Here is a 16,244-nt window from a genome sequence, read left to right as displayed (position 1 = left end):
ACCGCCTCCCCATGATATTTAACAGCACGTGAGACCAACTAAACAATTAAAGCAGCACTAAGTAGGAATTCCGTTTTTGTCAAACAGTGACCCCTAGAGTCGCTGTGGAGTACTTGTACTGTCATGAATAGCACTCACGCAGAGATGGCTCGCACTCACGGCCGGATCCCCTCCCCCTGTACACCGGTACCTGTTCAGTAGGATGGACGCTGTAACGAGTGGAAATAAGGTATGGCCCCTTTAAGAGCTGCGCGCGCCCAACACCACATGTATACGGCGCCGGGTTATTTCTGTTTGATGCTCATTTTATCAGAATTTTATCAGATCTGTTTTTTGCCGTAAAGCAATTCGTTACCTCGCGAGACCTGATATCACACGATACTTCCTAACACTGAGGCCGGCGGCAAAGTTGCAAGGGTGGTTTTGCGGCTCACAGGCACCAGGGGGGTGTGAGACAACCACCATTCAACACGAAATCAGTAATATAAACATTACAATGACTCCAAAGCTGTTCGGTTAAGGTAAAAAAGTTACTTAGTTCACCTTTAAATTACACTTCAAATATCGTTTTTCCAAATATGGTTTCTGTCATTTACTGCAGTTTTTATCACGCTGATGTAATTTCAAGTGTTTGTTTTTAAAATAAGTTTGTTTTTAGTTAGTTATTTGATGCGGTGGTGGTGACGTCATGATTGACAGCTGTGATTGACAGGTTGTCTGAGCGAATTAGTCACTGAAGCACCAACAGACTTTTTTTCGGGATCTTCGGAGGACTGAGGAGATTGGAGCTTTAAATTTAATATCTAAATTTCTATAATTAATTTAAAAAAGCGATTGATTCTGCGAGAGTGAGGGCGGGGCCTTGATTTCGCGGCTTTACTTCCTGCTCACTACTGCGCATGACTGGTCCCGAAATCGCTTCTGCGCAGACTCAAGTTCCAAGATGTCAGCGCCATATCGGGATACTGGTGGCTTCACTTCTGACCAATGGAAGAGAGCGAAGGGGCATCGTCCATCTTTTTTTACAGTCTATGTCTCAGACACTCTGCGCGGCAGCAGTGGGAAAACGTAGTGGGCGTGGCCAACCTGTCACTTCGATCCAGGATGACCAATAGAAAAGGGCCTTCCATCCTGGTTGTTAGAGACCGCCCACTGAGACACGGCTTCATTCGCAAGGAAAACTTTTCAACTTGCAAGCAAAAGATTTAGATCTGCAAAAAAGACAGCAGAAAAGAGAGCAATATGTGCGAAAGTGTTCGAAATGCAAATAAATGCAAAAGACAAATAAAGGTCTTCAAAGATTTACATGCACTGCAAATAATTTTATCAACCTCTTTATTTTTGAGCCTTAAGAAGACTTTTTTGCAGTCTTTTAATTTTTTTAATTACAAAATAATTATTTTTACTCTCAAACACAGTATGTTTGATTGAATAAAAAGACAAAGGAAACTCCATAGCATCGGAGGATGGGTGTGAACGCAGACAGATCTCTGTACTGTTGTTCTCTGAGCAGTGCCAGTCTTTATCAAGGTCAAATGCTGTAGCCAGTGAGATTATTTTCTTTTTTTCCATGTCAAAAATAGTAGCTATCTATGCTTCTGTTTGGCTATTTCACCACGTCTCAGAAGCGCATCTTGTGATCCTTTGCTTTCTGCATTGCGCTTTTTTAAAAACCATAAAAAAAATTTAGACAAAAAGACGCGTTCTGTGTGAACGGCCCTTAGTGAGCATAAGAGACTTCTTTCAAAAACATTACAAAAATCTCACCAACCCCAAACGTAAAGTCAGATTAATTTACATATATTACCATTTCGTTAAGATTGCCTGTGTAAACTAAAGCCTTGTGTGAGCTGGTCCTGTAATAAAGGGCTATTTTGATGCGACTGAGTCAAATCTTTCACACACTATTTTTTTTTGCTTCTGTTACTGTAAATGACTCATCTGTTTTTTGTGCAAACTAAACTTTACTGCAACAGCCTCGTCACTGTGATCTACTTTATCTGTGGTAGAATCTCTGCCAGTGTTGAAAGTGTGTTTTTGCAATTACACACATGAGCCCCAGGCTCTTAGTGTTCATTTGCTCTTTGATCAGATAGCAGTCTCTTCTTCAGGGTGTCTGCTTAAAAAAAATATATTTGGTTAGATTTGTGATTATGTGACCCGTTTTCGAGTTTCAGTTGCACAATATCAGCATGCTGCTATCTTAAATTACATCAGAGACTTCAAAAAGCAGCGGCTTCAAGCTCCTCAAGTTTCAAGCCAGCTATTTGGGTAAATTTCTAGTGATAATAATTAATTAGGTTGATGTCATACAGCATCACACAATGAAATAAGAAGCTGAGAATTAGAAAGCTGATGCCGTCGTCTCATAAACAATAAATTAAACCCAACCACACCGGGGGAATACCGCTACTACAGTTTTAGACCGTTTCTTTGCTCATCATTGGAATATTTTTTTGGACATTTTACAGACTACTTTTATCTTAATTACTTGGTTTCATAAAAACGTTTTTGTAATATTGTAATATATAATGTGTAATTTTATTTAATACTTTTATTCAGCAAGGATGCATTAAATTGCTCAAATCTGACAGTAAAGATATTTATAATGTTACAAAATATTTCTATTTTAAATACATGCTGTTAAGAAGTCTTGTTTTCCACAAAAATATTAAGGAGCACTGCTTTTTTAACATTGATAATGATAAGAAATGTTTTTTGAACATCAAATCAGTATATCAGAATGATGGGATTAGAAAGAATCTGGAAATTCATCTTTACCATCCCAGGAATAAATTACATTTTAAAATGCATTTAAATAGAAAACCGTAATAATATTACTGTTTTTACTGTATTTTTGATCAAGTTAATACAACCTTAGTGAACACACAAGACTTCTTTCAAAAACAATACAAATTATACCGACCCCAAACTTTTGTATTTTTGTTCATTCCGCCAACCTCCACTGGTTATTTATCTTGGTATATCGATATCTCCCCCTCTCGCACACATGTGCTCGTGCTTTTCTCCATGTTCCTATGAAATGTTGTTTATGAAGGTCCTTCCTGCCTCGGTTTCTTAGAAGTCTTTTGTCACATTGAATGAAACCACATTTTTATAAACTGATAAATGAACAATGGCTGCATGTTGAATGCTAAATTTGATTGAAACATGGGTAATATTACTCGAAAGTGAAATAAAGACACATGTACAAACACACACACACACAATATTATTCCTCACGCTGGTGTCATCTAGTATAGCCAAGCCTCGCAGAAAACAGGAAGAGACCGTGCAGAGGTTTAACCGGATATCCTGCACAGGGAGGGCGACCCTCGACCACAGCTTTCCCTTCCCTCGTCTCTTTCTTTCTCCCTCTGTCTCTCTCTGTTTCTATGCTACTGGATATTGGTGTCATTATCGGAGAGAGGAGAATGTGTTGGTCTGGTGAATGGGATCACTGGGAATATCTGGTCATACAGGTGACAATCTATTTGACAGGATCGTTGGCCGAAGTTTTCCATAGGTTGTGTAAGGGAGAACATTGACATAGCAAATCTATAGGAGTTTATTGCCACCTTTTGTATTCAGTGTCACAAATTATGACTGGATTTAAGATAGTCAAATAGATAAAAAATGCGTAGTTGTTGAAAAATGCGTTGGCTGTGATTGTGGGTTTGACTAGTGCGCAAACTTGTGTAACCTGTAAAACATTTGTTATAAAGTGGTTTTAGTGTTTTCAATGTCCTTTTGAAGTGGTTTTTTTGTGTGGTTGTTTGTGTATTTTTACATTGGATTCCAATTGTGTTAAGTAGAAGATCCATTCTGTTCCTGCCTTATGTGATATATTTGCTTTTTTATTATCTCTGAAAACAGTGTTGATTCTTTTTTTCATAATTTACAAAAGTAAACATTTCCAGACAGTTTGCATTCAACTGTTGTAATCAATTGTGGTTGCTTTTAAAAAAAGCTCTTTTGTCTAAGAATTTCTTTCCCCCTCTAGATTTGATAAGTTGAAGCATATTTATTTAAAAAAAAAAAAAAATTTTTAAACCAATAGAGGCTGATGTCCTGAAATGCAAATGTTTTTTAGTAATTTGTTTCTGGCAGGCAGGGGTATCTCTTAGCAAGCAGTGAATAGTATCCCAACGTGGAAGTCATGACTAGCAGGATGGAAAACAATAGGGCAAGTGACCCAAAATGTCTGGAATCCACTGTTAATGTTAGATGTTTCCAAGCTGTAGTTCAAAATGTGTTAATCTAATATGAGTAACTTGAAGTGGAATGTTAGAGACATTGTTTCGCTGCTCACTTTTTTTAGCTTGTTTCTGGACACTTGTATTTTGAGAACGCGGTTCACAATGTTCACAAAATTCCTGAGAGATATTTAAGTATATTCTCAATTTTTGTTGTGTTATGCTACTGAGAATAAGGCTGGTGTATATTGCACACAAAAGTTGGTCAAAAATCGCTCCAATATGATTGGCTGACTTCCACGCAGTTTACAGGAGTCCAGGTGCACGTTTATATCAGTCCACCGGGAACCAAAGTTGTGTTTAAAGGGACCAAGATAGAAGCTAATCGGTGGAATAGGAAAGTTTAGGAAACTTATTACGCATCTAAACTGTTTGATTGCTTGTATTATAACTATATAATCGCCCAGTCTATTCTGCTAAATGTGACTATAAGGCATTAAGATATTATAAAGATTGATTTGATTTTGACAATTTTATAATCCAAATTTGTTTTACAACTTGGAAACATTGTTTTTATCTTCTTCTTTTTTCAGATCTTGTAGATTTCAGATTAACAGCATTATAGCTGCACGATTCTGGATACATTGAGAATCACAATGTTTTTTTTTTTAAATAGAGATCACGATTCTCCCACGATTCTGCATAGACAACTAAACAAAATAACATGTAATTTACTAGAGGTTCTGATAAAATTAATCTATTTTTTCTTAATTAAATGTTTAAAGAAATAGGTTTGAATCAATAATTCAATGACTCACTCATAAAGACTTTTGTTTCTTAACAAATCTTTAAATTAAAGGGATACTCCACCCAAAAATTAAAATTCTGTCATCATTTACTCACCCTCAAGTTGTTGCAAACCTGAATGAGTTTCTTTCTTCTGCTGAACACAAAGGAAGATAATTTGAATTATTATAGCACAGAAATAATGATACTGTGTGGTTGAAAAAACTGTTTATTAAGTTTCATACATGACAACTGCTCTCTCTGGGGCAGAGCCAAGGCAGAATTCAATGTTCTTCGTGATCGTACTTGTCAAAGGTTTAATAGACATAGCAAATTGCTGTCATTTAGGAACTAGATTGTGCGGGTGTTTGAATCGAGATCACGATCGTTTAAAGGCTGGGACGCACCAAGCCAATGGTCGGCTGTCAGGCAGTGTAGAGACATTTTTGAGTGTTGTTCGGCTTATTTTTTTCAGTGTCCCGCACCGTTGGATCTAGCTGTACGCCGTCGGGGTTTTTTTGGGCCGATACAGCATGTTCAATTGGCGTCGGGCCGTTGGTGAGAGCGAGAACTCTGATTGGCTGTTCAGCTTTTGAATGACAAAGACTATTGATACCCGCTGATATTTACTTACATGCAGGCACAGAACGCACGTGATAGTTGACAGTTTCCTTAAGTCCTTTTGGTGTGTTCAAGCGCAGCTTTTTGGCTGACGACAGGCAACAACACAGTCAGCTTTTGTCACCGCTAGTTTTTTGACGTTGACTTGGTGTTTCCCGGGCTTTACGATCAATTGTGCCGCTCTACCCAACAGCATGTGAAAACAAGAATATTGCACTTATTGGTCAGATGGTCTTTTACTGTTGGCACTTCTTAGCCAGATAAGCTACAATGCGGATCTTGAAGAAGACTTCATGCCAACATTCAAAGTGATCTCAATGGAATGCATTTAGTGAATTACTAAGATCTCTTAGGATATGTCAAGCTAAATTTGATCTGCTTTATCTTTAAACTTCATCTTTCTGTTTTGCAGAGTGATCCCGGTGGGTTGTCGGTACTAGAGCAGCTTGGCTTGGACCACAGCTCCGATTTCTCTGACACGAGTGTTCAGCTGCGATTGGATGAACAGCGAGAGCGAATCCGTAGGGAAATTCGTAAGGAGCTGAAGATTAAAGAGGGGGCAGAGAATCTCCGCAGAGCCAATACAGATAAACGAAATGCTCAGCAGGTGGAGAGTCAGTTGCGGAGCTCCAATCGACGTCTGGAAACGCTCCACGATCAACTACAAGAGCTGGATGCTCATATCGTCGTCAAAGGGACGGATGATTCACGTGGTGAGTTGACGGACACTGCTGTATATGAGGGATGATGACGTAGGGACTTCATGAAAGAAAAATACTAGTCTAATTTTTGTTTTACAATAACAAAATAATGTTACATAAAAATCACTTAAAACGTAAACGAGATTTAAGATTTTAACATACATTGTTTTATTACATTTTTAGTTACATTTTAATCAATTAAAAAAAAAATATATATATATATATATATATGTGCGTGTGACGTGTGTATTTGTACATACATGCATACATAAAAGATTTAATTAACAATTTGATTTCATGTTTTGATTTACTTAGATTATGCTCATCCATTATTCCAATACTCGTAAATATTTAAATCCAACAAAAACACATATGTTTAAACATAAATTATAGATGACTGCAATATTAATAATTCATGTTTTTTTTATAAAAAAACTGATTTTACACATTGCAAGTCCCATTTTTAAATCCCTCAACCCACGGCTAACTGTAATTTTCCACTTCTTGCGGTTTAGATGATGTTCCTCAGTCACCAGGAGCAGAGAGCAGATCGTCGGCACATAAGGAGAGAATCGCTGCACTGGAAAGGCAGTTAAACATCGAACTCAAAGTCAAACAGGGGGCTGAGAATATGATCCCCATCTACGCCAATGGCTCCACTAAGGTAGACAAATGCACACACAAACGCTCTGTTCCAAAACGTAGTGATCTGTACTGTTTGGTGGTAAGACAGTATTTTTGAAAGTCTCTTAAGCTCACTAAGGCTGCTTTTGTACAGTAAAAATACAGTAAAAACTGTAATATTGTGAAATTATTACAATTTAAAATAACTGTTTTCTATTTTCAAATGTTTTAAAATGTAATTTATTCCTGTGATGGGAAAGCTGAATTTTCAGCTAATGTCAAACTCCAGCGCTGAATGCTATTTGCATGGCTCAGGAAGTTGCTCTCTATGTAGGTGGCAAGGCAGCTCACTAGATTTTGGAGCGGAGCCAGTCTGTCAAAAGATGTTTACTCACTGTTTAATGATGTGTTTGTGTCTGTGTGTGGGTTGTCAGGATAAAAAGATGTTGCAGACAGCTCAGCAGATGCTACAGGACAGCAAGACAAAGATTGACATCATCCGCATGCAGATCCGAAAAACAGTGCAGGCCTACGAACACACTGATGATACACCAGGTACGGCTGAGTGTGTGTGTATGTGTGCTACTGCTTTGTTGCTTTTAGAGTCTGATTTCATAGATGAGCAGAGAAATAAACCGATCAATAACCACCTGAATCTCACGAGTGGTGTGTGTGTTTGGTCAGGTGTACAGTGTTTATGCACAAGCAGTGAGTGCAGGTCATACGGATCAATAAATGTATGTTATGACCCCATTTGGCTTAGAGTGAGTCAAACACACACACACACACACACACACACACACACACACACACACACACACATACACACACACACACACACACACAGGATCAGGTAACTGATGACAGTCAGTTCCCGCTCTCCATTTCCTTTACTCCTGAGAAACACACACACCTCTTGATTTAACAGTTTTTACACCAAAAAGCTGTAATCTATAAAACATTGAACAAATACAAACAAATAAGGGGTGACATTCAAATAGTTTATAAATTAATAAATAAAAAATAATTTACCTACTTTTAATTGGTTCGTTTTCATATGAAATAAATTTATCCCAGTAACCATTAAATAAGTAAGGGATAGTGTAGAGCGAGGCGGTTGTTATAGCGAATACGACGCGAAGCGGAGGGGTCTTGAATCAGCCTGAAGGGTTTGTATTCGCTATAACAATCGCCTCGCTCTACATTATCCCGCTTATTACATGGCTACCTACCAAATAAATAAATAATTTGACACAAAATATTGATTTAAAAAGGAGTGTATTGATTTAAAAACGATTGTATTGCTTCCGCTAAAGAAAATAGTCCGTTCCTGTGAGAACTGAGTCCATGGCAACGCTCTGTTTTCCATGGCAACGGTGTGTTATGCTTAGCAGCGGTGTGTTATCAAGAAATAACAGACCGCATTCTACATTCGAATTCAACCAAGCCATGTAATAAATAGCTTTAACTTGTAAGTTAAATTACATTTTATTTAGTACACAGTATTTTATCCATTGTCCACATACACTACCATAAAAAATGTGGGGGTCAGTATAATTTTTCTTTTACAAGAAATGTTTTTGTTTTATATAGTTTTATTCAGCAAGGATGCAGTAAATTGATCAAAAGTAACCGTAAAGACTTTCACAATGCTGTTCTTTTGAACTTTCTAATCGTCAAAGAATCCCGGTTTGCACAAAAATATTAAGCAGCACAACTGTTTTCAACATTGATAAATGTTTCATGAGCAGCAAATCAGCATATTAGAATGATTTCTGAAGGATCATGTGACACTGAAGACTGGAGTAATGATGCTGAAAATTCAGCTTTCCAACACAGGAATAAAAACAAGACTAATACTTATAATTTTTCTTACATTTTATTTCTTACATTTTTTTATTGTCATTTAAAAACGTTATCTTGGTTGAATTGAAATTCCCTTGCGTTATGACAATAACACACAAACTTAAACTTTATATGCATTTAAAGTAATTATAGCTTATGAAATCATCATCAGACATAGACTAGGGGACTGTATGATATAAAACAAAATGTTTTAGGCTCATGGTGGCATTAGTTAACACAAACACACATTCTTTAATACTCCCGTATAAACACCACATACACCTTTAATGTGTGTGTACATGTACACACACATGCACTCGTCGAGACTCTGTTTATGAAATTGTCACCTCGTTCAGCTTTATGCCTTATTAGGGCACAAAAAACACTGCAGTCAATCCTTCTTTACATCTCTGTCTTATTGTACCTCTTTATAAATCCACTAATTCAAGTGTCATTTTCCCTCAAACTCATCTTTTTTGCCCCCAAGTTTTCTTTTGTAGAATTGATAAATATCAATACATGATTTTAATAGGCGGTCCAAACACGCACTCTCTAACACACAAGCACGCTCATCTAGTCTCAACTATATTAAAAAATATATGTTAACCAGAAATAGTAAACAGTCTGTACTCTGGTTTATGTTAGAAGATTGACAATATTCCCTGTACTCAGGAATGCTTTGAACTGCTTGCATTGCAGTCAGAACCAAACAGACACAGAGAAATGTTTATATAAAACCCTGAACAGCATGTCAATGTTTTTTGATGGTATGACAGAATAATATAACACCATAGCATCTTAATCTTTCAGTTTATAATCTCTAATAATCCTCTTATTTCTAAAAGTCTGTAGCTGGCAGCATGGCAGACCTCTGATGATCTACAATCATCTCCCCCAGTTTGCATAAGTATAGTAATTACTATATGGAAACTCGCTGTCCTGATCCAACATCATCCCTCGCCCTCTTCAAAGTCTGATAGATGCACATGACCTTGTGTACCTTAATATATCTTAGACTTAATGTCTGTTTTGAGATCACATTCAGTTTCATTTTGGTTAATGGGTGTAACAATTCTAACCACGACACCAGCGTCCTGCAGTGTGACATGATATTCTTCATCTAAAACAATTTTTCAACTACATTTTAAAATATAGTTATATATTTTTTAACTGTTTAAAAATAAAAAATACATTTTTATTATTTTATTATTATACTTAGGGGAAAAAGATATTTTAAAGTTCATGAAAGGATTATTAAATAAATAAAAATGCTAAATAAAATCATTTTACCAGTGCAGTTCAACAAACAATTTGATTTCGAAATAAATTCTCCCTTGCTTTTTAATTACGGGGTTACAATGGCTGTAACCCATTCAGGCTTATGTGATAGCTTGTGTAATTTGCTGTGAGAATGTGAGCGATCTTGATAGCCTAAATATGTCTGTGTGTGTTTCTCTTCAGGAAAGCCTGACCCATGTGGTATGGAGCTACGGATTGAGGAGCTCAGACACCATTACCGTGTAGAGCACGCTGTCGCTGAGGGAGCCAAAAATGTCCTCAGACTTCTCGGAGCCAGTAAAGTACAGGACAAGAAGGCCATGTCAGAGGTGAAACTATATTGTGTTGTGTTGTCATTCCAATAGTTTGGGGTCAATAAATTTTTTTTAACAGAAATTAATACTTTTGTTTAGCAAGGATCCATTATTGAGCAAGGATGCATTAGATCATAAGTGACAGTAAAGATTTTTTACATTGTTAAAAAAGTTTCAAATGCTGTTTTTTTACTTGTCTTCATCAAAGAGTCCTGGGAAATATGTATCACAGTTTCCACGAAAAAATATTAAGCAGGACAACTGTTTTCAACATTGATTACAGTAAGAAATGTTTCTTGAGCTGCAAATCATCATATCAGAATGATTTCTGAAGGATCATGTGACTCTGAAGACTGGAGTAATGATGCTGAAAATTCAGCTTTGATCACAGAATAAATTACTATATCACTATATATAATTTTTAAATATTTAACTTGAAAAGTAGTGTTTATTACATTACATTGTATTGTATTGTATTATAAAAATGGCATGTAGCTTTCAGTTATATCTTTATCTCCTATTATTTAGGTAAACACTGTCTTTTCCAATTAAGTGAATAATTAAGTCTAATACATTGAGTGATTCTTCCTCTCTCTGCTTCTTCAGGCTCAGTGTCGTCTGAGCGAGTCGTCTCAGCGGTTGGATCTGCTGAGAGATTCATTAGATCGGCGGTTGGCAGAACTTCCTGAGGATCATCCCAAAGCATCTGTCATTAAAGAGGAGCTGGTTTTAGCCTCCTCACCAGCATTCAGCTCCCGACACGGCGCCCCCTACCTGCACAACCAGTACAGCACCCTCTCCAAACCCTCTCCGCTCACTGGTATTCATACATTGTATAATTCATTTAATTTAGTAGGAGTTGTCAGCGACTGGCTTCTAAGTTCTGATTGTTTTCCTATTTTTTTTTTTTTGTATCTTTGTACGTCTATGTGCAGGCACTCTTCAGGTCACATTGCTGGGCTGTATGGGTGTGCTGGAGGTGGTTCCCGGTCGTTCCCGGGGCAGTCAGGTGTTGTTGCCGTGTTACAGTCCGGGAGAGGGGCGGTCCTTTATGCGGAGTGGAAAAGGCCTGTACGGTCGCAGCGGCAGTGTGAGCGGAAAAACCACCCCCAAAACAGACGAACTTTCCTGTGAGTGTAGAGGATGTAACATTCACAGTGTGATTAGTCCGTGGTGATGTGTGACTTTTGATATAACTCTGTAATCTGATGTGTCTGTCATGTGCGATGACAGTTTTGCATTGAACAGAACAGGATGTAGTGCATCAGAGCTTATAACACTTGGGGTGATTGCCTATTGAAGACAAGACCTACTGTGAGCTCTGAGGTTGCTCATTTATGGTATTTGCTTCGTTGGATTGCATGATTTCAGCTTATTTTTTAAAAATAATCGTGTTGAACAGATGAATTTGTGGTGGCAAACTACATTACCCATGATGCTGTGCAAAAATTCCACCAATCAAAGAGTTCACGCACCAAGCTAAACGCGATAAACGTGCAATAAACTTCAAATATATTGATTCTATAGATCTAATCAACAACTTTAAATGAGTAGTTTTTTATTTCTCCATTGTTTTTCATTCTGTTATATTGATCACAATGCCTTAGGCTTGTAGTTGTTTCCTTCATAAAAGCCGTTAAGTACACAGTCTTGTACCTTTGTCTTTTTTTCTGATTTTCAAATATTTTTTTTCTTTTAATAAAGTTTTGTAATGTTATGATTCACCTCATAGCTGGTTGGCTTGGTTCATGGCTTAGAACACTTTACCTTAATTTGATCTCAATTAATAGGCATACTTTTGAAATGATGTCTGTTGTGTGTGCACAGCGGAGGTGAGTGCAGTGCTGAAGCTGGATAACTCAGTCGTGGGCCAAACGGCATGGAAGATGGTTGGAGAACAGGGCTGGGATCAGACTTTCACCATAGAGCTGGAGAGAGTGAGTTCAACTCTGTGTTAATAGTAGATTTACACAGATTAGAGCTTCAGTGTCTGTTTTATTAATTAAAGCTCCAGGCAAGAGGCTGTAATTATAATTACAAAAACAAAATCCTTTGGATATGTAACATCAGTGACTTTACCGCCAACTGGGGCGTCTCAAATAACTCTTACACAAGCAATGACAGGCTATTCTTTCTATTTAGGAGAGGAAAAAGCTTACTGAACATGCAGAATGATTAACAGCCAAGCAAATTAAGACTTTTTTGGCCAGGATATATATAATATCGGTACAATTATTTGTTAATTGAAACTACGTGCTGAACAAATGCTGTTAAATCTCTCTGGTCAGTGTTATTATTGTTAACTGAAGCTATTAAAAAAAATTTTTGGTTATTAAAATAAAACAATGTTAAAATAAAACAAAATGTTGTATACATATTTTATAAAAAAACTTACAAATATTGGTATCTAACTCAAAATAAGTTTAAGTACTAAAATTACTAAAACAAATAAAAAATAATGCTTTTATATATATATATATTTATTAGTTTAAGTTTTAGTCATTCTGTTATGTGCATTCCGGTTATTTAAATAAAGCTAAATAAAATATAAATATTTGATGAAAAACTTAAAAAAATAAATAGAAATGTTATCTTGGCATCTAACAAAAAAAAAACAAGTACTAAAAAATTAAGCTGTGTGTGTGTATATGTGTGTGTGTGTGTGTGTGTGTGTATATATATATATATACACACACACACACACACACACACACACACAATATATATATATATATATATATATATATATATATATATAAAATAACAACAAAAAAGACAAAAGCACATATCAAAATGACTAAAACAAATTAAAATGAAATCTGAAAAAAAAAAACTGGAGATTAAAGGTCATTCAAAATATGAATAAATACTGTAATAGTATTTAAATAATACTAAAATATTTCATTGTGTGTCTTTATGTGTGCAGTCCAGAGAGATGGAGATGGCTGTGTACTGGAAAGACTACCGCTCTCTGTGTGCATTGAAATTTCTAAAGCTGGAGGACTTCCTGGACAACCAGAAACACAGAGTACAACTAGAGCTAGAACCACAGGGACTGCTGTTGGCAGAGGTACGCTCGCAACTGACACTCAAAAATATGTCTCTTATGTTCATAAAGGGAATCACTGCTTATTGCATAGGTTGCTTTATAAACACACTCCAACCAAATAAATGTGCTAAAATCTTTGATACTACTGGGCACCATTAAAATGTCATCTGTCTTCCACAGGTCACCTTCTTTAACCCCGTGATCGAGAGGGCTCCACGGCTAAAACGGCAGAAGAAAGTTTTCTCCAAACAACAGGGTAATAGATACAATTTCTCTCTATTGAAAATAAATGCATTAATCTTTTGATTCATTTATCCAAATGCTCTTAAAATTGACCAGAATGGCATTTCATGTTGACTTTAATCATTGGCATGTGAATCGAATGGTGTTGAGCTCCATCTAGTGGTCAGAGATTAAACAAGAATGTTTTCTTTTGTGTGTGTTTGCGGTCACATACAGGGAAGGCCTTCTTGCGAGCTCGGCAGATGAACGTTGATATCGGCACATGGGTGAGGTTACTGAGGAATGCCATACCAACCGTCAACAACACAGGAACTTACAGCCCGCACGCACACACTGTACAGACAGGGTAAATCACACGCACATTCAGTGCACACACAATACATGTAAAAAAATAATTCAAATGAACATCCGCTGAGCCTGTACCATCTGAGAATTGTGGATGAATCTTTCGTTAACAAAAGAGAAAAAGGCCGTCAAAATAAAAGTTTTTAAGACTTAAAAAAAAAACATGAATATTGGTATTGTAATTTTGTAATGTAAATTGGATTCAATATTTTTTTTTTTTTTTTACAGTACTTTTACAGTATTGTACTGTACTTGCAGTAGTATTATTACTATAGTGGTTTCTCGTTATTGGTTTTAAATTATAATTTAATCAAAATATTTAAAATAGAATTATTATTATTAAAATATATAAAATTATTAATATTATTATTATTATTGTATAATCATTGAATGGATCCATAAAAACAAAAGTGCGAATGTGAACTTTTTTTCTTTTCTTTATTAAACTTTGTAGAGTCTAGGGAGCGTTTTTCCCTATATCCTCATTCCCAAAATCATCTATTAATCCACATTTTAAAGCTGATATTTAATACATTTTAGTGAAACTTTTTTGACCATTTCCGCCCCTGATGAGTTTTCATCTCCATAAATTTCCATAAAATGATCATAAAATTGGTTCATACAACTTTATTTCAGTTAAAGAAAGTCAATTAATTTGTTATTATTTAATTTAAATCACATTAATTTACTTGAATGATATGGGAAAGAATGGCCAGGATTTTGTTTATTTAAATTTTCGGGTAAGCTATCCTTTAAATCAGCACATATAAATGCTTGCCTGATACCCAAGTCTAAATCCTAGAGAGCAACACATTTACTAAGGAGTGCACACTAGTATAAGTATTATCATGTAAAAATTAAGTGTGGATTTGATCTGATAAACAAGCTGGAATGTGAGTTTTGTTGCAGTTATATATTTGTGTGTTACAGGGAGATATCAGTGGAGAAGTTGAGTTTAGACTATGACTCACCGATGAAGGTGGACATCCGGCGAGACGTGACGGACACAAGCACTCCCGTGAGAGACTCTCCATAACTCCTCTTTCTATTAAGCCCCTCCCGTCTCTCTGTAACCTCTCCCCTCTCTCTGCTTTTTGGCACAGGAACAACAAGCGGCCACTGAGCCCCTCTCCACTCCTGACCTCACCACTCCTGAGCGACAAATCAGATCACAGAACAGGTACACTCAGACATATGTGCATATGCATAGGATATAAGGATTCTCGGCTAACCTTCCCTTTTACACTATAGCAACTCTATCTGTGTCTTTAAAGTGGTTCCTAAGTATGTGTGTGTTTGTGTGTGTGTGTTGCAGTAAACAGAAAAAGACCCCTTTGAGCCTGCAGGATTTCCGACTAATTGCGGTTCTTGGCAGAGGCCATTTTGGAAAGGTGATCATCTTCGCCTTTAACCACTTCTTTTAACCGTCAACTTCACCCTAGCTCTCTTTCTATCTGAAATTGTCATCATATGCGTGTCTGTTAGGTGCTGTTGGCAGAATACAAGAAGTCAGGCAGCATGTACGCCATAAAAGCCCTAAAGAAAGGAGACATCGTGGCCAGAGATGAAGTAGAAAGGTAAACAAAATAACTTTTTCTTTTGTTTTGAGTAGGGATGTCAATTTACATAAATTCTCATAATCGATCGTTGTTTAAATTAACGGTCATTTAATCGATTAATCGTTAACCTCCAAAACCCGAAGCGGGGCGCTACTAAGTTATGACGTTACTCAACCACTTGCTTAACCAACACAAAATAGGTTTGTTTTAAAAGCTTAAAAACTCGGCTTTACAGTGAATATTGAGAATATGACCATCACTTAACACTTGCTTTTAAATTTGCTGACATATTAGAAGTAGGGCTGTCAAATGATTAATCGTGATTAATCACATCCAAAATAAAAGTTTTTTTTACATAATATATGTGGGTGCACTGTGTATAATTATTTTATATATATAAATACACACACATGCTTGTATATATTTAAGAAATATTTTCATGTATATACTGTATATAGATTTATATATAATTTATTTTATATATAAATAATATTTTTTTCTTAAATATACATGCATGTGTGTGTATTTATATATATATACAAAATAATTATACACAGTGCACCCACATATATTATGTAAAAAAAAACGTTTATTTTGGATGTGATTAATCGTGATTAATCATTTGACAGCCCTAATTAGAAGTCTTTTCATAGCATGAAAAAATAACTGCTTTAAAATGTGAT

General features: G+C 36.2%; 2 protein-coding genes across 4 annotated transcripts in view; one reads left to right on the top strand and one right to left on the bottom strand.

Moving 5' to 3' along the window:
* septin3 (septin 3) overlaps positions 1-16,244 on the bottom strand; it is a 132,545-nt gene that overhangs the window by 106,591 nt on the left and 9,710 nt on the right. The gene's annotated exons all lie outside the window — the stretch shown is intronic.
* pkn1a (protein kinase N1a) overlaps positions 1-16,244 on the top strand; it is a 43,629-nt gene that overhangs the window by 23,856 nt on the left and 3,529 nt on the right. For 2 of the 3 annotated variants that reach the window (XM_056250465.1, XM_056250463.1), the window contains exons 2-15: positions 6,016-6,316; positions 6,820-6,968; positions 7,363-7,483; positions 10,235-10,380; positions 10,972-11,185; positions 11,301-11,495; positions 12,193-12,302; positions 13,292-13,435; positions 13,595-13,670; positions 13,874-14,003; positions 14,933-15,020; positions 15,106-15,182; positions 15,318-15,393; positions 15,488-15,579. In XM_056250465.1, the coding sequence (XP_056106440.1) occupies positions 6,016-6,316; positions 6,820-6,968; positions 7,363-7,483; positions 10,235-10,380; positions 10,972-11,185; positions 11,301-11,495; positions 12,193-12,302; positions 13,292-13,435; positions 13,595-13,670; positions 13,874-14,003; positions 14,933-15,020; positions 15,106-15,182; positions 15,318-15,393; positions 15,488-15,579 (1,919 nt within the window). Of the gene's footprint in view, positions 1-6,015; positions 6,317-6,819; positions 6,969-7,362; positions 7,484-10,234; positions 10,381-10,971; positions 11,186-11,300; positions 11,496-12,192; positions 12,303-13,291; positions 13,436-13,594; positions 13,671-13,873; positions 14,004-14,932; positions 15,021-15,103; positions 15,183-15,317; positions 15,394-15,487; positions 15,580-16,244 lie in introns of all 3 variants that reach the window. The other variant, XM_056250464.1, reaches the window with a different exon arrangement.

This window comes from Rhinichthys klamathensis, unplaced genomic scaffold, assembly GCF_029890125.1.
Source record: "Rhinichthys klamathensis goyatoka isolate OS25496 unplaced genomic scaffold, OSU_Roscu_1.1 h1tg000069l_1, whole genome shotgun sequence".
NCBI lineage: Eukaryota > Metazoa > Chordata > Actinopteri > Cypriniformes > Leuciscidae > Rhinichthys > Rhinichthys klamathensis.
Note: the sequence above shows the minus strand (reverse complement) of the source record. Positions and strands in the feature narration are given on the sequence as shown.